Genomic DNA, 24,400 nt, shown 5'->3' on the forward strand with positions numbered 1-24,400 from the left:
GAAACTATTTTCTTATTACAAATAGCAGTATTAATTAACGAAAGCTGAATTACCAAGTTAGTGCCCTAACTAGAATAAAATTCTCCACTGTTTAGACTCAGCTTTATTCCTTAGAACTTAAGCAACATAACCCAGTCAACCAAGTGGCACAGGTGAATTCCTTTTTCACCTATTTTCTAAAATCTGTTTCCTCCAGTCTAAGTTCAGTGCATGAAACAGGGCACTCAAAGCCAGTGCGCTGGGACAACCCTAAGGAATGGGATGGGGAGGGAGGTCGGAGGTGGGTTCAGGATGGGGGACACATGTATACCCATGGTTAATTCATGTCAATGTATGGCAAAAAACACTACAATATTGTAAAGTAATTAGCCTCCAATTAAAATAAATTAATTAAAATACTAAAATTTGATAATTTAAGGACTGGAAAGCTTAGTAACTTGAAAGTGCCATTTGTTTTAAAAATGTCACTTACTGTAAGGATGTTCTTACTAACTTACTATCTAATTTATTTTTAAAATTATGAATGTATTGAAAACAAAGTTTTGATAGCAGTAGCCTCTACTTCACTATATATTCTCTTAAAACATCTCTCCTTGAAAAAAATTTTAAAAACTATTATTTATTTTAGACATAGAGTGCAGTATTTTTTTAAACTAAACTTAGCAACTGTGTAATTACCTTTCTCTCTAGGGATCAGGTTATGAAGACACCAGTCAATAGGAACTTAAGTGGTCATTTTCAGCTTTTAAGCCTCTGCTACTGCCCAGCTGCATTCAAGGCACTATATCAGATTTGATTCCTTTTCCAGGTCTTGGCTTCCCAGGTGGCGCTAGTGGTAAAGAAGCTGCCTGCCAATGCAGGAGACATAAGAGATGCCAGTTGGATCCCTGGGTCAGGAAGATCCCCTGGAGAAGGGAATGGCAACCCACTCCAGTATTCCTGCCTGGAGAATCCATAGACAGAGGAGCCTGGAGGGCAATAGTCCATGGGGTCGCAAAGGGACACAACTGAAGCGACTTAGCCTTCAGCACTTCCGGGTCTAAGTCTCACATATCCTTACTATCCTTATATCTTCTGGACCTTAGCATACATTACCAAACTCACACTGAGGCAAGGATGATTCCAAATTTACATTTAATAAATATCTGTTATATATCATGATTTTGAGGGTCAGAATATAGTAGGCATTGGAGAGCTAGAGGTTAATTAGGCATGATTCTTGTATCCCATGGATGGATAAGCCTGGTAGGCTACAGTCCATAGGGTGGCAGAGTCGGACACGACTGAGCGACTTCACTTTCACTTGTTTTTCAGCATTTAGTAGAAAGAAAGAGACCTGTGATTATTCCCCTGTGGCTCAGACAGGATGTTATGTTATATTAACAAATGATGAGTGCGGCACATAGGATGAAGAGGTTAATTTTAATAGGCAAAGAATGAGGTCATGGAATACCTCATGGCAATGAAAGTGGTAGTTCCTGGGCCCTGTTCTGACTCTTTGCAACCCCACAGACTGTAGCCCACCAGGATCCTCTGACCATAGAATTTTCCAGGCAAGAATCACTGGAGTGAGTTGCCATTCCCTTCTCCAGGGGATCTTCCTGACCCAGGGATCAAAACCAGGTCTCCTGCATTGCAGGCAGGTTCTTTACTGATTCATAGCAGAATCATGAGCTAAATCCTAAAAGATGAGGAAAATCTCACCAGGTAAACAGAGAAAGAAAAGATTTGCAGATGCGTGTGTATGTGGAAGTGGTTAACCAATGCAAGAATTACAAATGGAAATACAGGAAATTCAGCTTTTGTAAAATTCAGTTCCAGTGTGTTGGATGGAAGTAGAAGGGATATTTAAACCAAAGATAAAACTATAGAGGTGAACAAAGCCCCGATCATGAGGGAGATGGCAGCTTATGGTCATCATTAGCACTTTGGAATCATTGATTCCAAAAATTGATATGATCAGTTTTGTGTTTTGTAAAAGTCATTTCCACAGCAGGATGTGGAAGTATAAGTACTAATCTTCCTAGCTTTGTTCTCATACTTGGCCTGACAGGCCTTTTTCTCAAACTCTGCAAGTCATCCATTCTCCAACTGCTAATTAAGGTACCAGCTGCTCTGTGAATTCTCCAAGTCCCCTTCTCTCCTCAGCACCATCGCTGCTGGTACCAGCGCAGTCCATCATTATCATTATCCTCATGGCTTTCATCTCCAAACACCCATTCTACTCCTCCTGAGCCAAAATTAATGCAAATTATTGGTAAAACAAAAATTTCAAATTACTCCACAGTGCTCTGAATAATTGCTCAACTAATGTTATTGAATACATGAATGATTATTCCTTAGGAATTTTTTTTCTTGAAATTAAGAGACAGTAAAGTCATTCATGAAGCTGGATATAGTAAAAATGACTAGAAGTATTTTCATAGTCAAAATTTCTCCTCTCTTTGATAAGGATGCCCAGTTTTCAGCATCCCTGGTTTGTGCATATGTGCCAATTAGCAATCTCTATTTATGCATAAAGGATAATATTAATTTGCTTATTCTGCTAACCTGAAGAGAGGTTGTAATATAGAGAACAAGTTGAACCAGAAGACATTTATCTAAAGCACAGGAGACAAGATGAATGAGATAAAATGTATAGGTATGTATCAGCAAAGATAAAGAATTTATTTGGTCATCCAGGGTTCTTGTAAACCAAAGTTAATTAAATGTTTACTTCTTTGTTAAAATAACATAGGATACATGTTGTTACAAGATAATGGTTATTTTCCCCATAAGATAGAGAAGATTTAATGAACACATTTGTGAAAAGTTTTCTAGTAACTTAGAGCCATTGCTGCTGATGCTAAGTCCCTTCAGTCGTGTCCGACTCTGTGCGACCCCAGAGACGGCAGCCCACCAGGCTCCCCCGTCCCTGGGATTCTCCAGGCAAGAACACTGGAGTGGGTTGCCATTTCCTTCTCCGATGCATGAAAGTGAAAAGTAACTTAGAGTCATTAATTATGGGGAAATGAGAGAATACTGGAAATAAAGGTTTAAAATAGGAAAGAGGAAGTTTTCACAAGCAAGATTCATATTTCTCAGAACAATTTTTCCTAATTATCAATACTCATAATTTATATAGTCATATTCTAGATTTATTCAAACAATTGATTAAGTACTTGTTTTATTATTTATACTTTTTAGGGTGAAGATGGTTTTCCAGGATTCAAAGGTGACATGGGTCTCAAAGGTGATAGAGTAAGTAAAAAGAAAATCTGCACTAGTACATGCATTTATGGATGTGTGTGTGCTTATTTCTCTATAGTTAAATACTGCAAACATAGAATAAATCAAATGTTTGTACTACCTGAGACGTTTTTCACTTCCATTTTTATCTGAAGATTAGGTGTCTTAATTTCTGTGGAAATAAAATATTATTAGTTATTTTTTGGATGCTATGCTAAATATATGTCCCATAGCATATCTACACATGCATAGTTATATATATATATTTATAAATACACAAAATATATATTATATCATATATGGTGTTACTATTTACAGACATTTTATAAATTGATGATCAAATTGCTTTATATAATTAATTCAATAGATTTGTTTTAAATCTTGTTCATATATAATGAGCTATGCTTCCTGGAGACTATATCTGCAACTTTCATGAATTTTCACTTTATAGTTGTCTTGAATTTTTGAGTCTCAATATAGTACACCGTTTTTCTGTTAGTGAGTATCTTGAAAACAAAAGTTTGTCACCTAAAGTAAATTAAATGTTTTATTGGGAAAATTTGTTTTATAACTAGCATAACAGTATCTAATAAGTGGAATAAAAAAGGCATGGTATAGAATATTGATTTTCCTAAAATGCGTATAAAGCCTGTGTCTGGGATGGGAGCAATAGCATATGCATTCTAGAACCTAATACCTTAAATGTGAAAATAAAGTTTAAAGTCAGGTGAGATATTTTTCTTATGTTCCAATCAGTGATTTCCAAAGTTGCTATCATCTGGGAGGAAAAATTATTTTCCCTCCTACCCTGATAGAGTCTCAGACTGGAGCCCTCTAAAATTACAGAATGACAGAAGACAGATTAATAAGAGATAAGCAAACAGAAGTTTATCTTGTGTATCATGATTATACATGGGAACGTTAAATGATGAGTAATTCAAGCGTGATTAGAACTTGTGATTGTGTATCATTTTAGCAAAGGAACAATACATTTTAAAGAAGAAAGGACTTTGAGTTTCTAGTGCTATAAATTGTGGGAAGGCAGATAAATGGAAACTATTAATGTTATATAAAGGCTAGTTGGAAAGTTTGTTGTATAGATATATTCCTCTGGTGCTTGCTTCTGGCTCCAGATTAGTAAGTGTCTAGTTACCTCTAGTGACTAATTTTTGTCTTTTCTAATCAAGAGGGTAGGAAAAACACCTTAGTTCCCTGCTTTTAAGCAAGTATGGGGTGGGTAGATCACTTTTTTTGTATCTGCTTCTTCCCACTTGCCTTCAGTTCAAAATAATCCTTATGCCAAAGTGGCATATTTTGGGGTAGCATATATTGCCAACCTATAGTATCTAATTTTGATTCTTATTTTCTCTCTCTCTTTCTGTGACTCAGTGAATTAAAATTAATTTAGTGTGATACATGGTAGCATAGGACTTCTGTAGCTTTTCAAATGTCAGACTGTATTGAATCATTTATGTATTAATTGAAAGATCGATAAAGTCAAAGACTTTCAGTCCTCTTTGTCATATATATGAGTAAACAAACCAAGAATTGAAGAATATAACTTTTTGATGAACTATAATTTCTGCCATTCAGTCTCAAAGATATTTTAAGTTGCAAGAATGCTCTTACTTTGTTATCAGGGAGAAGTTGGTCAAGTAGGTCCAAGAGGAGAGGATGGCCCTGAAGGCCCCAAAGGTCGAGCTGGTCCAACTGGAGACCCCGGTCCTCCTGGTCAAGCAGGAGAGAAGGTGAGTGAACAACTTTAAATTTACAAGTCCTTTTGTACATGATGTTTCATTGTCATTTTAGGGTGATTTTAATCACCCACTATATAAATCAAGAGTTTTATCTAGTTTCAATTTTTTGAATTTCAATTTCATATCCATATGCTACGTAGAAGTATAATCAGGAGACAGGCACATTCATCGTCTTCTACTGTTCCTTATTTTCTAGTCTCTTCTCCCATTGGCCATGTAGCATCAGCCACTCTTAACACTCTTCTATATTAAAAGTGCAGAATCTGCCTGTGATTAATGAAGGATGAAAGAATCAATGAAAAGTGGCCAACTTATTGTTTTGGAGCAAGCTGAATCACCTTTGGCCCTAAAACCAAAATGTTCTTTTCTCAATATTTCCACATAAGCATGTATTTTTACAGAATAAATGTTTCAAAAGATACTGATGTTCAGGCCATACTTTAAGAGGTTTTAATTCTAATCCAGTTTAACTCCCACATCACCATGTTTTAAAAGTTCCTGGATAATACTAATTTATTGCTTTCACAGCCACTAAGCTATATGCATATGTCAAAAATATTTGCAACTGTTACATTTAGATATAATATTAGGCAACATTAAAATTATGCCTTCATAGAATATTTAGTGATATTGTAAACAACTTATAGGGCTTCCCTGTTGGCTCAGATGTTAAAGAATCTGCCTACAATGAAGGTGACCCCTGTTCCATCCCTGGGTCAGGAAGATCGGCTGGAGAAGGGAATGGAAACCCCCTCCAGTAATGAACCTGAAGTTAAATTAAGAAAAACTAGAAATATTGATGATAAGTGCTATCCAATTATGTACACTGAAGGAAAATATAAATAATACTTGTCTCTTGGTGGTATAAATCAAACTATTCCTTTTTTTGTAAGTATGTCTAGTCTCCAATTTTTTATATTGAGCATATCATTATTCTATAAATATGAAAATAGCATGCTGTATAAGAAAATTGTTGTCTCTGCCCTTTACCATCCTGTTCCAGAAAAAAAAATAGAGATTATATAGGTATTGTGACTAGACAAATAAAAAATCATTTTCTCATGTTATCATAAGTCATTTCTACAGTTTCACATTCCCAGTTGCTGTTTGTAAACCAATAATGTCATCGTGTTTAAGCAACAGAGGGAAAAGATGGGGTTCAGGGCATAAAGGCTTACAAGACCTATGAACCTTCTGCTCAAAGTGCTCCTTTGCCAATAGTTTAAGGATATTCTAGGACCTTCCTCTTTTGTCAACCCCACTGTATTCTGTGTAAGTTGGCCCCACAAACTGTTCTGAGGCATCAGAAGTTTACTTCCCAATTTTTCATCTTTAGCATTTCATTAGTATTTTCTCCTTTATTGAAGTTGCCTATCACTGTACTGAAAATACAATTTTTCTGTCTGGATTTATTTTTAAATGACTCTAAAATGAATGAATTTGCATTCTAATGTAGTAACATAGACTACAAAAGTTTTCTGATCATAATTAAGAGAATTTCATTAACCTTGAAATCAGTAGCATAAAACAAGCTGTGACAACTTACTGTGTCCAAGGTGACATCATTATAAGTATGGTTCTTAAGGCTTGTTTGAATATTTTTCGTGTGAAGACCGCTTACCTATGTAAAGTTGATCTTGAATCAGACAACTGTTTAGTTCAATATAAGATAGTGAAAGTGAAAGTCGCTCAGTTATATCTGACTCTTTGGGACCCCATGGACTATATAGTCCATAGAATTCTCCAGGCCAGAATATTGGAATTGGTAGCCTTTCCCTTCTCCAGGGGATCTTCACAACCCAGGAATTGAACCTAGGACTCCTGCATTGTAGGCGGATTTTTTACCAGCTGAGCTATCAGGGGACCCCTATCTATAATAACAAGATCATAAACTGTATTCTTAATCTCTTGCCTTGCTTCATCCAGTAAAATATTTATTTTTGTTCATAAAGCCTCCTCATCTTTTTTTTATAGATAGTAATTTGGACTTGTTTATGTTTTTGCTCTTATTTATTTTGAATGCACATAGGAAATAATGATACTATTTGTCTGTTAATGTTTAAGATTTTGATAAATATTTTATATATTAAACATACTTTCTTAAGATCTTAAGGAAATTGTCTCAGTCAAATTTCACAAAAATATATTTTATTCAATCCACTTATTTTAATTTTATTTACTTTCTATCCAAATTTTTAAATTAATGCTTTGTTCAGGGGGTCAATTTTGTTAGTTTAGTGTTTTAAACCTTTTAGTATATGCTATACATCATTGGACTTCACTGTAATTTATCATTTGTTTTAGCACTTTCAAACTGAGTAGTAATTTTATTGCACTGGAAGAAAATAGCTACACACTCAAGTTTCCACCTGTAGGAATTAACACTCCACAAAAATCATTGTTTAGCTCTGTCTCTCAATATTTGGTATTTATTAACTCAATTTATTCAGATATTTGAATAAAAGAAGAAACTTTGCTCAAAAATTAGGTTAAAATTTCTTAATATAGTTATTTATATAAGCTTTCCTTTAGCAAAAAAAAGTTAACATGATTGCTTGCTTTCTATTTACAGTGAGAAATTAAATAATTTTTTCAAATAGATTACCTTCAGTTGAAATGGCAAAACCTACATGCAGTTCTAACTACAGCCATTCATTTTAAATAGTATTTAATTTTGATAAAATTTAGGTGAATTCTTACCATATTCTTTCATTCACAAACAGTCCTAGAATTATCTTTACTCAGGGCTCTATGTCAGGGTTTCCCTGGTAGCTCAGCTGGTAAAGAATCCGCCTGCAATGCGGGAGACCTCGGCTCGATTTCTGAGTTGGGAAGCTTCCCTGGAGAAGGGAATGGCTACCCACTCCAGTATTCTGGCCTGGAGAATTCCATGGACTGTATAGTCCATGGGGTCGCATAAGAGTCGGACATGACTGAGTGACTTTCACTATGTCCTTAAAGAAGACACTATCACTTAAGAGGTTAAGTTATTGAACATCATAGCATTAGTAACATTTTTTTCCTCTTCAAATTAAGAAATGTAGTGAAAATAAAGAATGGAAAAACTTGCAAATCTTCCTTTCGAGTGCTCTAATAGACTGAATTCTATTTTGAAGTGATTATTATTATTATTATTTTAACTTTAGGGGAAACTTGGCGTTCCAGGATTACCAGGATATCCAGGAAGACAAGGTCCAAAGGTAAAACAATTAGCTTGATTTTTATAGCTTGTTTATTAGCATTTTGTCAATACATTTAACATTAATCATCTGTGGTTACATTTCAGTTTGTAATGTAGAGATGATGAATCCTTAAAATATAATGTTACAAGAGAAAGTCAGATGCATTTATGGGCACTGGGATTGCAGAGAGTTCAGAGAGCTAATATGAATTTGGACTGGAGTATTTTAGAGACAGAGGAAGTCATAGTCAGCCACTTCCTTGTAATTGGAATAAGGTCTATTCCTAGGCAGCATTTAATGAATAGATCTAGAAGTTTTATGTTTGATTTCCTGTCTAGTTCCCTAAAGGTTTGAATTACCATTTGATATTATTTTAAGAGAAAGAATGGCTCTTCTTTCATCCTCTTTATTTTCCCTCATTTCCACAGATTCAGTTTCCTAGGGCTACTGTAACAAATCACCACAAACTTGGTTATTTAAACAATGGAAATTGACTTTCTTACACTTTTGAAGGCCAGAAGTCTAAAATTGAGGTGTCAGCCAGCCCATACTCCCTCCAAAAGCCCTGTGGGAGAATCCGTCCTGTCCTCTTCCATCTTCCTGTGGCCCTCGGCATTTTTTGGCTTGTGTGCAATCTCCAACCCCTCCAACATGGCCTTTTTTTCTGTGTTCTTATCTTATCTTCTTCTTATAAAGACACTTGTCGTTAGATATAAAGACCACCTGGATAATTCAGGATGATCTAATTTCAAGATCCGGAACTAAATTACATCTACGAAGACCCCTTTTTTCCAAATAAAGTAATATTCACAAATTCCAGAATATTTGGATATTTGATATGTCTTTGAGGGGACTACTACTCAACTCATGCACTCAATGCACTGAGATTCTATTTTTGACTGTGAAATATACATATTTTAAGCAAAAAAGTGTTTTAAAAATACATGTTTACCTTGCATTAGTTTTCCTCGAGCTCATTATAGAACTTCGTTAAGGATTCTTTTGATTGATTGACTAGTTACATTAAATGGTTAAACGATTTCATATATAAATTTTGCTTATTAATATAAAGGTAGTTACATGCACGTGAGATTATCTATCTATATCTATCTACTATCTATCTATATGTTTGTCATCTATCTATTCCTGTTTGATTCATTAATGTTTGACAGGTTTATAATATAAGGATACATCCTGGTTGGGTGTAATAATACCCAAACATATATTTATTAATGTTTCACAGATAATCAATGGGAGACAAAAATATCCTACCTCCTGAAAAATGTGAATTTCATGTACTTTTGACTCATTATCATGTGATAACAGTATTTTAGGCTTGCCATCCAGTTTTGCCCTATTCATTGGCTTTCTAGAATATTTCCTTGTATTCTAGGAGGTAATGGAGCCCTTCTAAAGAAAGATGCATTTAACCTATGATTTAAAAAATAATACAAGCATTAATTAGTAATTTTTACCTTTTAAATATTGTCTCTAATACCCTATTATGTTACCTAGTTAATTTCCTTTTGGATGTGAAGCATTTTCACAAGTGCTTTGAGTAAAAAAAGATATTTACTTTATAAAATACAACTTTAAACTATTCTTAACTTATTGGGTAAATTTTTGATCTAAATTGAATTGCAGTTGTGGTTGTGTTTTGATTTAAATACAGAAATCTGTTTTTACATTTACATGAATAAGTATAGTTTTCTATTAAGTGTTTATTTGACATTCTTATATTTTTTTGGTTTTCCTAAGTCAATACTATGTTCAATAATCATTCAGTTCTTTAGTAACAAAATGGACCAGAATGACTAGAGAGAAATGCTTCTTTCTCGAGGAATCAAACATTGCATTATTACCTTTTAACCTAAATGTCTGAAATTTTGGTCTTTATCTTTTTCTTTTACTTTTCTTCACAACTTTTTTCTATGATCAAAACCATTTATGTTTCTCAGTTCTTAAATAAAAAATGATGGATACATCAAAAATCAAAGATAGGGTCACATTCCCTTCCTAAGTGGAAGCCAGTGAATTTTGAATAGGCTTAAGTCTTTATTATACTAAATATGAAACTAGACTGCTAATCCCTTTCAAGCAATATAAGGACTATAATCGGGCTTCCCTGGTGACTCAGATGGTAAAGAATCTGCTTGTAATGTGGGGGACCTGGGTTTGATCCCTGGGTTGGGAAGATCCCCTGGAGAAGGGAACAACTACCCACTCCAGTATGCCGGCCAGGAGAATTACATGGACCGAGGAGCCTGGCGGACTACAGTCCATGGGGTCGCAAAGAGTCCCAGACACGACTGAGCGACTTTCCCTTTCACTGAAACTTGGCTGCTAATTTTCAAGCAATATAAGGACTATAATTAGACAATATAATTTATGTAATATCTTACTAGAAATGTAAACCATAATGGGTTTTTTAAAGATGTACCATTATATGTTGTATCAAATGATAGCTATTTCAAAAAGTAAAATCTATTTTCAGATAGAATTAGTTTATATTTTAAAATAGCATTTAAACTAATTTTACAAGTTTTATTCACCAAAAGAGCTGATTTTGCTATTAACCATTGACTTTTTGGCCTTTTGTTGGCTGTTTATTTTTTCCACTTAAAAGCAAATGTCTTTTCATAGAAATTGTATATTTTGGTGATAATTTTTATGTGGGAAAAAGAGAAGGATCTGCCCATATATTACAAATCGTTTAGCTGGTGGATTAGACATTTTTGTCTATTTCCCATAAATTTCTTAGAGCAGAAACTATGTAAGAAAATAAATTTATTAAACATAAAATTGATACATAAGAGCCATTTGTTTGAATGAAGTCTCTACAAATGTATTTCTCTTCTTCACAGGACAGATGAATATTTGTCCTTAAATTGAAAGAAATGAATTACTTCCATATTGAATTATACTTACTTGTCGATGTCCTAGAGTATTCACATAGTAATACTCTACCAGATATAACTATATGATTCTCCGTAGAGACTTAGCAGCAGCAGCAGAGATAGAGAAAAGGCTTTTGAAAGCTTTTCAAAAATGTAATTTGCAGACATTTTCCCCCATTATGTGAGCATTACATGTTCTAATAATTGTCCTCAGGTTGATCACATAGTGGTCTCTATAAATGAATTATAATATGTTGCTAAATGGGTCCTAATAGGAAGCTTAGCAGTTCTTACTAAGCTTTGTCCATCAAATGCCATAAGGCTTCACATACAAATTTCCTGATTTGTGGAGGAAATATAAATTGATAACACCCATTCTGTATGTATCACCTGGAGACATTGTTAAAAATGCAAATTCCTGGACCCTATTGCCTGCAGTAGGATTTGACAGTCCCTTCTTTCAGCAGTCACTCTAGACTATTCTGATACAGAGGAGCCATTATTACTGGGAGAAATAATACTTTAGGTTAGTTCAGTCCAAATGAGTGTGCACTGAAATAAAAAACAAATTTATTGTTACCAAAGGGAGAGAAGTGGGGGAAACAAACAAATTAGGAGTTTGGGATTAAGAGATACACATTACTATATATAAAATAGATAAACAACAAGGACCTACTATATAGCACAGGGAACTATATTAAATATCTTGTAATAACTTTTAATGGAAAAGAATCTGAGTGAAGAATATATGAAGAATATATATTTGTGTGTGTGTGTGTGTGTGTGTGTGTATAACTGATTAACTTTACTGTACACCTGAATCTAATAGAAGAAGAAAGAAAAACAAAACCCAAAGATGTATTCAAGTCAAAGAAGGCTTTGTTTTACCTTCATTGATGCATGGGAAAGTGTGTAAAATCTGCATGTCTACTATTCTTTGCTAGACATTTTACACATTATTGCATTTAATCCATACACTGGTCTGAATAGGAAAAGTGAGTGCTTGGAAGCCCCCTCCCCCACCCACCACTCTGAGGGTCTCATAGTTATTAGTAAATTCAAGAGAAAGGATTGAACCCTAATCTGCTTTATTTCATGATACAATAATGAGGCAAACCAATCACAGTCATGTTCTAAGGAATCTCTTAGTAGATGAAAATCTGGACATATGTACAAGGTAAAATGGAATTATATTCCATTTGTAAAAGGTAACTGTGGATTAAATTACGTAGTGCTTTTATAGGGCTTATTACATCCTTAAATAATCCTTATTTAATGTTATCTATTATTATCATTTTATGCTTTACCTTCCTTCAGTTCTATATCCTACAAGTGTCAAAGTACCCATAAGATGCAGATGATCTCATTTTACTGAAGAAAAAGCTATGCTCAAAGGGGATAAGTGATGTACTCAATTTACTTACATGATTGCATGACAAACATAAGTCTTGAATTCATGTGTTTGGAATCCCCATAACAGATTTTAATGCTGGACAGTCTGACTTAGACTCTCAGCTGTATCTAACCACATTTAAACATCAAACAGAAAAAGGGGAAGGTTTTTAATCTTTTAGATTTTATCCAGTTCCAAAGGTACAAAATACTCAACTAAAAAGTGATAAGTATACTACAAGAATACAATAATGTTAATTCAGAAAAACATTTTATAAAACTCCTATTTTACTATTTGATTATTCATGCTTGTGAAAAACAAAATTTTTCTTCAGAGTTGAAGCAAATATGTAGAATTATAAGTCAAAATTTATTTTATATGAAATGTCCTTTAATTGCTATTTTTTGGTATGAGAAATGATATATTTGATTAATTAATTTCCTTAAAGCTGAAAACTAAGATGTGTTATCAATTCATGTTTTCAATGCTTCCAGGATTTCAGGTGTCACTGTAAGTTCATTTTTCAGTACATGAATAAAGGTTGTATGGTGTCTTAAAGTTATATTTTTGATTTGAATGCTACCCACTTGTGAGAACCACTGTATTTTAAAAGACTTTCAGCTTATTGCTAAAATGTTAATTAATATACTCATTGTTTACTATTTTTATTTTTGTAGGGTTCCACTGGATTTCCTGGGTTTCCAGGTGCCAATGGAGAGAAAGGTGCCCGGGTATGATATACAAGTATACTGTTCTGGACTAATATAAGTGTTCTTCCATGGGAACCTCTCTGTCAGACCCAGACTCGCAATTCATTGTGATATACTGTATCCTGAGGCTGTTTGTACTGTTGTTGACAGGGCGTAGCTGGCAAACCAGGTCCTCGGGGTCAGCGTGGTCCAACGGTAAGGGATTTGATTTAAAATGGTGATTTTGATTTTGGATTTAACTTTCCAAAGTAATTTGCTTCAAAAAAGAAAACTGATCCTGTGCCGTTTTGATCTAATTGGAGCTAGATCAATTTCATCTTTGCTCTTACATGCAGGGACCTCGAGGTTCAAGAGGAGCAAGAGGTCCCACTGGGAAACCAGGTCCAAAGGTACTGTCAGAACTTGTTCCATTTGGGCTTGTCTGTAGGTTCCTCTTCCAGAGGACGGCTGTTACCAGAAGGAGTCAAAACTGATTTTTTTCTGTTTTTGTGTTGTTTTTCCCAGGGCACTTCAGGTGGTGATGGCCCTCCTGGCCCTCCTGGTGAAAGAGTAAGTATAATAATTACATCATATAAATGTTTATATTTCACAAGTGTTTAAATTTCTGGGAAAAGACATGTGTTTGCAAATCCACAAAACGTCAGAGTTTAAAAGTTCCCATTCTTTAATATGCGTTGCGTGCTAAGTTGTGTTGGTCATGTCTGACTCTTTGCGACCCTATGGACTGTAGCCCACCAGGCTCCTCTGTCCATGGGATTCTTCAGGCAAGAATACTGGGGTGGATTGCCATGTCTTTTTCCAGGAGATTTTCTTGATCCAGGGATCGTGTCTCATGAGTCTCCTGCATTGGCAACTAGGTTCTTTACTATTAGCATCACGTGGGAAGCCCATTCTTTAATTTACTTCCTTAAAAAAAAATCTTCATCATTTATGTGCTACTAATTTTGTTATAGAAGTGAGAGAAATTATATGTGTAACTGGCCTATGTTATTAACTCTTAAACTCAAGCCAAAATCTTGTTTTTCTTTTAAATATGTGCTGCTAAGTCGCTTCAGTCGTGTCCGACTCTGTGCGACCCCATAGACGGCAGCCCATCAGGCTCCCCCGTCCCTGGGATTCTCCAGGCAAGAACACTGGAGTGGGTTGCCATTTCCTTCTCCAGCGCATGAAAGTGAAAAGTGAAAGTGAAAGTGAAGTCGTGTCCGACTTAGCGACCCCACGGACTGCAGCCCACCTGTATATAACACCTATACCTTCTCCACCCCTGCTCTTGCTTTCCATACTGATACTTTGTTCTGGAGCTGGCAGTAGCATTATGCTGGTAACATGCAAGCTTCCAGTAGCCATTAAGTCACAAGCAATAAACATTCAAATCAAGATAAAGCATCTATTCCAGTAAATAGGAAAACTATTTAGTAAATTGATTTTTCAATTGATATAAAATAAAGCTAAATATACATAAGTAAGCACACCCTTTGTTTGTTTGGCAAACTATAGCATTTTTGTAGCCAGATTTTAAAAGCTATCCTCTTGAAAGAATTTAAAATATTCTACATTACTATCAACAAAATTAGGCTAATGACTTAATATTCTATAATTTTAATTATACATTTTATATTATAAAATTGATATTATAAAATATAAAATTGATATTATATATTTATAAAATTATACATTTTATATTATTGAAATTTATAATAGGTATTTCACAAAAAGTAAAACAGAAATACCCTCTGATGTATAACTTAAAACTGAGAATAGGTCATTTTTTAAAAAATAAACTTTATATTTGTGACAGAAATGTCAGTGTATAAGACCCAAGAATAAACATTAAATTACAGTTGTTTCAGGGCTTTGGGTCAAGTTTAATTAAGTTTTTATTAAATATTTCTTACTGTTGATGAGCTATTTCCAAATTAAGTTCATCCTGTACATTTTGACTTCATAAATGATATACACATTTTAAATATTTTATATCAGTCATCTTAATTGCAATATACAGTTAAATTAATTAAAATGGCTGAATCATTAACTGGAATAGAACCAGTAAAACCATTTAACAAATTGTAGCATAACTAGGAGTTTTGTCTTTAAAGCACAAACTATTCTATTTACATATTTTATTATACATTCCAAAACCTCAATATCAGCTATAAATCTTCATGATTTTATTTTGGAACACAAGAGTGTAACCCAAGAACATGATCACTTGTGACTGTGAAGAAATTTTGAGAATGAGAAAAGTATATTTTGAGGATCAAAGTAAAGTGAGTGTTAGTCGCTCTGTCGTATCTGACTCTTTGCGACCCCATGGACTGTAGCCTGTCATGCTCCTCTGTCTGTGGGATTCTCCAGGCAAGAATACTGGAGTGGGTTGCCATTCCCTTCTCCAGGGTATTTTCCCAACCAAGGGATTGAACTTGGGTCTCCCACATTGCAGGCAGATTCTTTACCATCTGAGCTGCCAGGGAAGCTCAAAGGTTGATTTTAAAAAACAAAATTTTTTCAAGTGTGCTCGAAACCATTTCCAAGAAACATTTATACTTGTTTTAAATATACAAAATGTATTTCTTGCATTCTGTGTAGTTTATCAGACATTTTCTCTATAATATAGCATTTTCTCAAAGAATTTTAAGTATCATGAACTATTTGCTATGTCTTAGGCACACAGTCGAAGAACAATAAAAGTAATATCACAGAAATGTTCTCTTCTGTATATATGACTTGGGAAGTTCAAGGAGAGAGTTTTGTAGTACCATTGAATTAGAAATGAAAAATATCTATATTTGCCCATTTTAATGACCTTCCTTAACAATATATTTATGTATGTATATATATATAGCATTATATGTACAAACAATATATATTATATATGTATATATACATATATATTTATATGCACTCATTAGGATATTCTACAAATTAAATATGATCCCTCATACTCATGATTTGCAGAGCATGAATACCTACCATTAAGGACTTAGTTAATATAGTTTTTACTTAGGTCTAAAATGAAAACTTTTAGCAAAAATAAAACAGAATAAAAACAAAAAATGAACACACTGAAATAAATTGAATTTTGCATAAATAATGGATAATTTGTGGCATAAGTATTTCTTTTTCAATATTTGGGACATAGTATTTTCATCTTATCTACAAAAGAAGCTTATACATGAATAAAATGAGATAGCAATATCCTCAAAAACAAATACATTTTAAATATAGAGATTAGTTAAAGGTGTCCTCTATGGTCTTTTTGAGATAGTCACTTATTTTTTTCTTTTAATTTTGTATGACTGTAGTGTCAAATTATGTATAGAGTCAATTTTAAAAATAATTTGGGGGAGTCTATTGAATTGAAATATTTCCATTTATAGATGTTTTTAGCTAATATTGAAAATAGATTATCTACAAGGTTTCCTGATACACCCATGTTCTATTTACTTTTAATATGAATTCTAAATATTTTCAGTGTTCTTAAGCTAAGACCACTTATGTGATGTGCAGTTTTGAGTACTGAATTTTGTGGAAAATCATCCATTTTGCTTATACATTAGCATAGATTATCTCATTGTATTGCCCATAGTTCTGCCATTATGGTAAATAAGCTGTAGTCTGTATTGTTCTTTATCTGTAGAAATAAACTTCAGAGTGTAAAGATGTTTCTTTTAAAGCATATGCTTAGATTACCCTACCGCTTTTTCTTTTCAGGGTCCTCAAGGACCTCAAGGTCCAGTTGGATTCCCTGGACCGAAAGGCCCTCCTGTAAGTGTCATAGTTTTTCTTTCTCTTTCTTCACTTGATAGTGTTTTCAAATTTTGCAAGTCACAGCTTATATGTGAAATATATTTGGATACAAATATTGATACAAATTCCTATAAAAACAAAATGCATGTGTGCATGCCAAGTCACTTCAGTTGTGTCCAACTCTGTGCCACCCTATAGACTGCAGCCTGCCAGGCTCCTCTGTTCATGGAATTCTTCAGGCAAAAATATTGGAGTGGGTTACCATGCCCTCCTCCAGGAGATCTTCCCAACCCAAGGGTCGAACCTGTAGTTCCTGGCCTCCTGCATACAGGAGGATCCTTTACCACTGAGCCACCAGGGAAGCCCATAAGACAAATTGGTGATTAATGCCAGAGTTTGTATTTTGAGCTTATGAAGTTTATCAAACATTTCTGAATATAATTTAGATATATCTGATTAAACATCCCTTCAAAGTATATCAAAACTAGAACAACATGAACATTATTCTCTCAACTACTCTTCTACTGCAATGAGTATTATTGATGGCATTAAAAATTATTACTGAATCTTAAATATTTGGTGTATTAATTTCTTTTATCTTTTATCATCCAATGCATCCTTCTTCAAAATCATCCTCCAATGTTCTGATATTACTTATATCACATTAAGATCTATTATTTGTATTTACTATTTTTGCCTTTATAATGTATTTTTTAAGAAAATATAATGATAACCCTTCTTGAATCATTCCCTTTTTTATAAAATTTATTTACAGCCACAGTCTTTAGACTATCCTAGTCAAATATTTTCACAAAGTTAATTGAAATTTTTTCTTTTTACACAGATATTTATGGGAATATAGGACATGGCACGTGCTCAGTTGTTTTTTTCTCTCCTTTTTCGGCAACCTATTCAATTTATTTATAAGAGCTAGTATCAAGTTACTGCCTTAGTCCATTCTGGCTGCTATAACAAAGAAAACATAGACTGTCAAGTGTATAAATGATAGAATCTATTTCTTAGAGTTCTGAAGGCTGTAAGTCAGAGATCAGAGTCCCAGAGTGATGAGGTGAGGACCCTTTTTCAGGTAGCAGACTTTTCATTTTCTGTTCTCTGGAGCCACTTTTATAAGTCAAACATTCCATTCTTGAGGGTTCCACGAAGATAACATAAGCACCATCCAAAGGTACCACCTGCTAATAACATCACATTTGAGCGTTATGCTTTCAACATATGAATTTCAAAGGGACACAGCCTTTCAAACCATAGCACCCACCTATCAAAGGAAATTGTTCTCACAGGGTGGCCCCCACGGGCCACCAAGAAGATCAGGAGCACTTTATTAGAAATGCAGTGTCCTGTTCCCACCTTACCCCTTTAATTGGAACTCAAGGAGAGGGGCCCAGTCTGTGTCTTAATGAGCCCTCTGGGTAGTTCTGATACATGCTAATGTTTGTGAACCACTGTTCTAGTCCAGAGTAGACAATGCTATTCAAACTTTAATGTACACATAAATCATGTTGGTATTTTGTTAAAAATGTAGGTTTTGATTCAGTATGTCTGGGATAGGTCTTGAGACTTGATATTACTGGCAAATGTCCAGATGATGCCAGTGCCAATGGTCAATGGGCCTTACTTTCAATAGTGAATTCAAAAGTAGTTTGAGATTAAGACCAATATATTTGAATATGAATATGACCTACTCTGTAGGAAACTGAGTACAGTTAAAATTTTCAGTCAATGATTTGAGAACAAAATTTTTTCAATGCAATAATACAAATAACTAATTCCTTGTAAATAATTACTGACGGTTTTACTCACATCCTGGATGTTTTCATTTAGAGACATACTGATACAGATTTTTGGCTGCATGTTTTAAACTGATTTTGAACTGAATCTTTTTTACAAACTACTACAACATGCACCTTGTATGAGGAAGTTATATAAGACGTTTTGGATGCTAACATTTAAAAAAATTTCTAATTTCTAATAATTATGTATCTAATATAAATAATTATAGTTTACCAAATATAGTTCAATAACAATCTTGCATAAAAAAACACTACTAAATTAAGTTGTTTAAAACCTAAATAAATGTTACAAATGAGTACATTCTACTTTTAAACATGTTGAAAATCATTTATAAATAAATAAAATGTTCTCCAGTACTTTTATTGAGTTTGAATAACTCCCTCTTTCCTTGATTATTTTCAAATGTGACTTTAGCTCACATATTTGAAAATGGGTTATTTATGGTAAAATATTGATTTAAGTTTTAAATATTATTTTTATCACTAAGAATCTTGATATTACTGCACACATATAAAAAAGGCTATTATCTATATTATAATGTTATAAAAGGATTAACACAAATACCTATTATTAAACAAAGGATAATTAGATACTACCTGCATGTAATGCTGTTTACTATTTCAGTTTTGTTCTAAATGTAATATTAAATGATGAAAAGCTGCATATATAGAGAAATGAAAATACTGTTGCAAAATTGTGCACATAAGATCCATTCATAAGTATTTTTAAGCCATGCTCATAGATTATTGTTTAGCAACATAAATTCCAGTGGTATGTATAACTTCAACATTATCATGCCATTTATATTTGAACAAACTTTTAAGAAGTATCTCTCATGTAGTATAATTTTATTGTCACAGAATGCCATTTTTCCTCAGATTTTTTTCAGTCCATTCCCTCATGTATCTTTCAAGTTTTGAGTCATTGATCATGCATGCATTTTGCCTCTTAAGTATTAGAAGTGTAATAAATGCCTACACTTGAGAAGCATGCAGTCTGGTAGAGAGACATGACACTGTTAAGGAACATTGCTTTCACTGCTAAACAAAATGATTTTTATACTCTATTTCTCTGACAAATGAAACATTCGAGTGTGAAATAAAGTACCTATCATTTGTTCTGGTATGCAGTTTTATAATATATAGGAAAGAACTGTCTTCATTTCTTTGATATTTAGAAGGAAGTATTCAGGTAGAAGGATTGAACCAAGCTCCTCTTCCTTCAAATTAACTGATTCATTTTCATTATAATTAGGAAATGTATATATATTATATATGTATGTATAAATAAATGAAATATATATATTTTATATATATATACTCACACAGATACGTATGGGGTACTTGGAATATTCATGTTTAGAGTCTATTTATCTCAAGCCAATGTCAGCATATAGTTACCACATTTAAGAAAAAGTTAACTCTGGTGATTAATAAGATTTATAACATGACTACTATAAGATACCTTCTATTTATAGAGAAATCAAGACAGTGCTAATGAGAAGTGAAAAAATTCTTAACATTTATTTCTAAGTATCTTTACACAGATTACTTTGCTATATACACACAACCCCACTTAGATCAATTTGTTGTCACTGACATTCTCCAATGACATCAAATGTCCATCTATTTTGATCAATAATATTATCATTTTTAAATTAATGCCATCAAATTATTTGGCCACTATATTTATTTTATTGGATAGTAGTTTGGAGTCAATAAAACTATTTAGGATTTATCACTTAATATTAGGAATGCATACTTAAATCAAGAAAAATGATGATATGAATTTTTTATATAGTCTATTAAACACTGCTCCCATAGAATATCTAGGAAAGCCATTAAAAATCATGTTACATTCATCTCAGATTATGTTATTTAGATCTAAGTTTATTTTAAAGCATTGTAATATTTTGCAATAAAAGTATTATCTATACATTTCACACCAGCAAATATAATGAGATATTTAACTTTTATATTTACAAATGTTAAACAAGTGTAAATAGCTTATGTGTGTTTGCATGCTCAATCATGTCCAACTCTTTGTGACCCTATGGACTGTAGCCCGCCAGGCTCCTGTGTCCATGGGATTCTCTAGGAGAGAATACTGGAGTGGCTCTTCTGGACCTTGGGATTGAACTCCTGTCCCCTGTGTCTCCTGCCTTGCATGTGGATTCTTTACCTCTGAGTCACCCGGGAAGCCCTATAAATAGCTTATACTGATTGCAAAACTCATCATTTGAGATGCATTTTAGCAGGGTGGAACAAAGTGTCTGATTCATGTTTATTATCCTTTAGCAGTCACCCTGTAATTTTATTTAAAAGTTTTACTACTAATCCCAGTTGATGGCACATCTATTCCCATATGTATCAAAATAGTAGGATTTGTTTTTATTTACTATTTTGAAATACTGAACCTAAACAAGATCCAGTAACAATTACTTATTTATGTGTTTCACCTCCCAACTGAGAACTGTATCTCATATTATGATTACCTAGTGCCCAACACATAAGTATGTAATATATGTTTTTGAAAGAAAGAATGGGTCTGTGATGCCCAAGAATAGCTGGGGGACTTGGTTAAAAACATTCCAGTTTTGGTCTTTGGGGAAGATCTTTGGGGAAGAATCACTGAGATGGTCCTGGAAAATACGAGCAAATCACTGAGCAAGCAATGTTCTTGCGAAATATCAGAGGGGCTTTAATTAGAGCTGGTAATTTAAATAGTGTGTCAATAAAGAGGAGATCAGGGAGAGAGCTGGTACTAGTCACCATCAGGAAGCCTTTCCCCAAGATGTTACAACCAACTTAGAAAAAGTCTTATTCCAGTGGAAGAAAGCTGTCTGTGAAAATGATATTATTTGGAAATACTTTTTTTCAAACTTCATATACAAAGAATTGATACTTGAAAATAAGTTTACGTAAATAGTGTATTTTTAATACCTGAATAGGATTATTCAAATAATTAAACTGCGAGAGGTATGCCTGTTATCGTTAAACATGTTGTCATTGAAGTGATCATTTCCTTCAATTACCCAGACATTCTCATCTAAGAATATCTCTGCCTATGCCTATTATACATACTTTGAAATTTGAACTTGATGCTTAATGGTTTCTGTGTAGGATGAGTCATCCACAATGCATTCTAAAGAAGCCATCTATATCTACTAAGTATCTAAACAACCCTCTCAGGGTTTTTACCTTAAATTCTTAGTTGATGAGCCTCATTTATTTTTTCAGTCATGACAAAGACAGCATCATTTACCTAAAGTGATAGCACAGTGGACGTGCTCTCCAGTGTTTAAGAGACGTTATGCTTCCAAGAGGGTATTTAAGAAAAGCTACAGGGAAAAATTGGGCCTGGTAACTTCTAAAATTAGTGGTGCCCCTTGTTTTCTTTACCTGAAGCAACTGAGAAGTAAAATGCTGTTGTTTGTAAGAATTTTTATTTCTTTCACATTCTTGTCAGTTAGAAGCTCAGACCACCACTAGAGGACACCATCTGTCTCTATTATCCAAGTCTTGATGCACAGGAAATTGAATTAAAAATATTCACCAAATAACAACAAAAATAAGGGAAAATATTCATTTGTCAAGTACTGAAGAACTATTATTTTTGCAAAAATAAAATACAAATATGTGGCTATGCTCTTTAAAAATATAGTTGCTAATGAAATAATTTAAATGTAAAATACTCAGATTACAGTTTTATAATATTGTGTTGGTCTGAGTTATAGCTATCTGGTGGTTTATTCACTCAGTCATATCCAACTTTTTGAAACCCCATGGACTCTAGCCTGCCAGGCTCCTCTCTCCATAGGATTTCTCAGGCAAGAATACTGGAATGGGTAATAATTTCTTTCTCTAGCGGATCTTCCTGACCCAGGGATCAAACTTAGTCTCCTGCACTGCAGGCAGACTTTGCTGTCTGAACCACTAGAGAAGCTCGTAGAATTATACTAAAGAGATATATACGCATAGTACCTGCTTGTGCTCAGTCCCTTCCATCGTGTCTGACATTTGTGACCCTGTGGACTCTAGCCTGCCAGGTTCCTCTGTCCATGGGATTCTCTGGGAGAGAATATTGGAGTGGGTTGCCATGCCCTCCTCCATGGTATCTTCTCAGCTTAGGAACTGAACCCACTTATCCTGCATCTTCTGCATCACAGGTGTATTCCTTACCACTGAGACTCTGGGGAAGCCCCTTTACATATACTACCATATATAAAATCAATAGAACATCAAAATAGCATATCTAATGAAGATATAAGAAAATTGTCTAACATTATATTTAGATTCTAAAATGATTCAAGAAATACTTGTGACATTTGATGTTGAATATTTGTGATTTCAGGGACCACCTGGAAAAGATGGCCTGCCAGGACATCCTGGGCAACGTGGAGAGACTGTAAGTGATCCCACTCTTCTGATTAACATTTTCTATCTCTGGCATCTCATCATTTCACAGAAAGATACTTTATTATTAACAAGTCAAATAGCAGGTTAAGGACAATACCAAAATTAAATCCATTTAATCTTTTTAAAATATATATAAAATACATACTGCTGCTGCTGCTGCTAAGTCGATTCAGTCATGTCTGACTCTGTGCGACCCCATGGATGGCAGCCCACCAGGCTCCCCCGTCCCTGGGATTCTCCAGGCAAGAACACTGGAGTGGGTTGCCAGTTCCTTCTCCAATGCATGACAGTGAATAGTGAAAGGGAAGTCACTCAGTCGTGTTGCAGCCTACCAGGCTCCTCCATCCGTGGGATTCTCCAGGCAAGAGTCCTGGAGTGGGGTTTCATTGCCTTCTCCTAAAATCCATACAGAGACCCATTTTGTGGCTAAATACCTAAATGAATATGATTATTTGGGGACATGCATATTACTTGATTTTCCTTATTTTCAATAAGAGCATTTTGGGTATTTGCTGATGGAAAAGATGTCATTATTATTTGGATCCCTCCATAAGGTTGTCATCCTTGATCCTTTCACTGAAGTCTTTGCTTACAGATACATTTACAAGTCTTTCACCCTTCTAGTCTCTAAAGGAGACACATTACAATAAACCATTCAGATAATAGATTCTTGTATCCAAAATTAAGGGATGAAATATTTACTGAAGTTGGAACCATAAATCTGTAATTTGCCTAGAACTATGTCAAATAAACCCTCTCCTATGAGGTAATAAAATGGAAAAAAAATGTAGCTTAATTATGAGGAATATAACATTAAACAGATTGTCTGAACAACTTATGTAAGAGTGATTGGGGCAGAGGGAAAACTGGCATCTCAACTATGGTTTAAGAATCCTGATGGTTTTGTGTATTTATTCTGCCACTGTTACAAAACCTTGTATCTGGCTCTTTTGAGTGAGTGAAGTCGCTCAGTCATGTCCGACTCTTTGCGACCCGCGTGGACTGTAGCCCCCCAGGCTCCTCCGTCCATGGGATTCTCCAGACAAGAATACTGGAGTGGGTTGCCATTCCCTTCTCCAATCTGGCTCTTTTAGTGGGATGGTAATCTAATCAGAAATCATCATGGAGGATTAGTATCTTTCCTTGATTTCAATTCTTGGCTCTTAACATTGATTAATTTTATCCAGATTTCTTAAAGAAACCACAAGACAGACTGCCTTTGACTACGTGTCTCAAAATTATCCTAGGGTATTCTG

At 34.1% G+C, this 24,400-nt stretch overlaps 1 protein-coding gene across 3 annotated transcripts in view; it reads left to right on the forward strand.

Moving 5' to 3' along the window:
* The window catches only part of COL11A1 (collagen type XI alpha 1 chain), a 224,976-nt gene that overhangs the window by 115,577 nt on the left and 84,999 nt on the right, over positions 1 to 24,400 (forward strand). For all 3 annotated transcript variants that reach the window (XM_044944634.1, XM_025288198.2, XM_044944633.1), the window contains exons 29-37: positions 3,187 to 3,240; positions 4,869 to 4,976; positions 8,132 to 8,185; positions 13,135 to 13,188; positions 13,318 to 13,362; positions 13,503 to 13,556; positions 13,672 to 13,716; positions 16,879 to 16,932; positions 23,080 to 23,133. In XM_044944634.1, the coding sequence (XP_044800569.1) occupies positions 3,187 to 3,240; positions 4,869 to 4,976; positions 8,132 to 8,185; positions 13,135 to 13,188; positions 13,318 to 13,362; positions 13,503 to 13,556; positions 13,672 to 13,716; positions 16,879 to 16,932; positions 23,080 to 23,133 (522 nt within the window). The remainder of the gene's footprint in view (positions 1 to 3,186; positions 3,241 to 4,868; positions 4,977 to 8,131; positions 8,186 to 13,134; positions 13,189 to 13,317; positions 13,363 to 13,502; positions 13,557 to 13,671; positions 13,717 to 16,878; positions 16,933 to 23,079; positions 23,134 to 24,400) is intronic.

Source organism: Bubalus bubalis, chromosome 6 (assembly GCF_019923935.1).
Source record: "Bubalus bubalis isolate 160015118507 breed Murrah chromosome 6, NDDB_SH_1, whole genome shotgun sequence".
NCBI classification, from domain to species: Eukaryota; Metazoa; Chordata; class Mammalia; order Artiodactyla; family Bovidae; genus Bubalus; species Bubalus bubalis.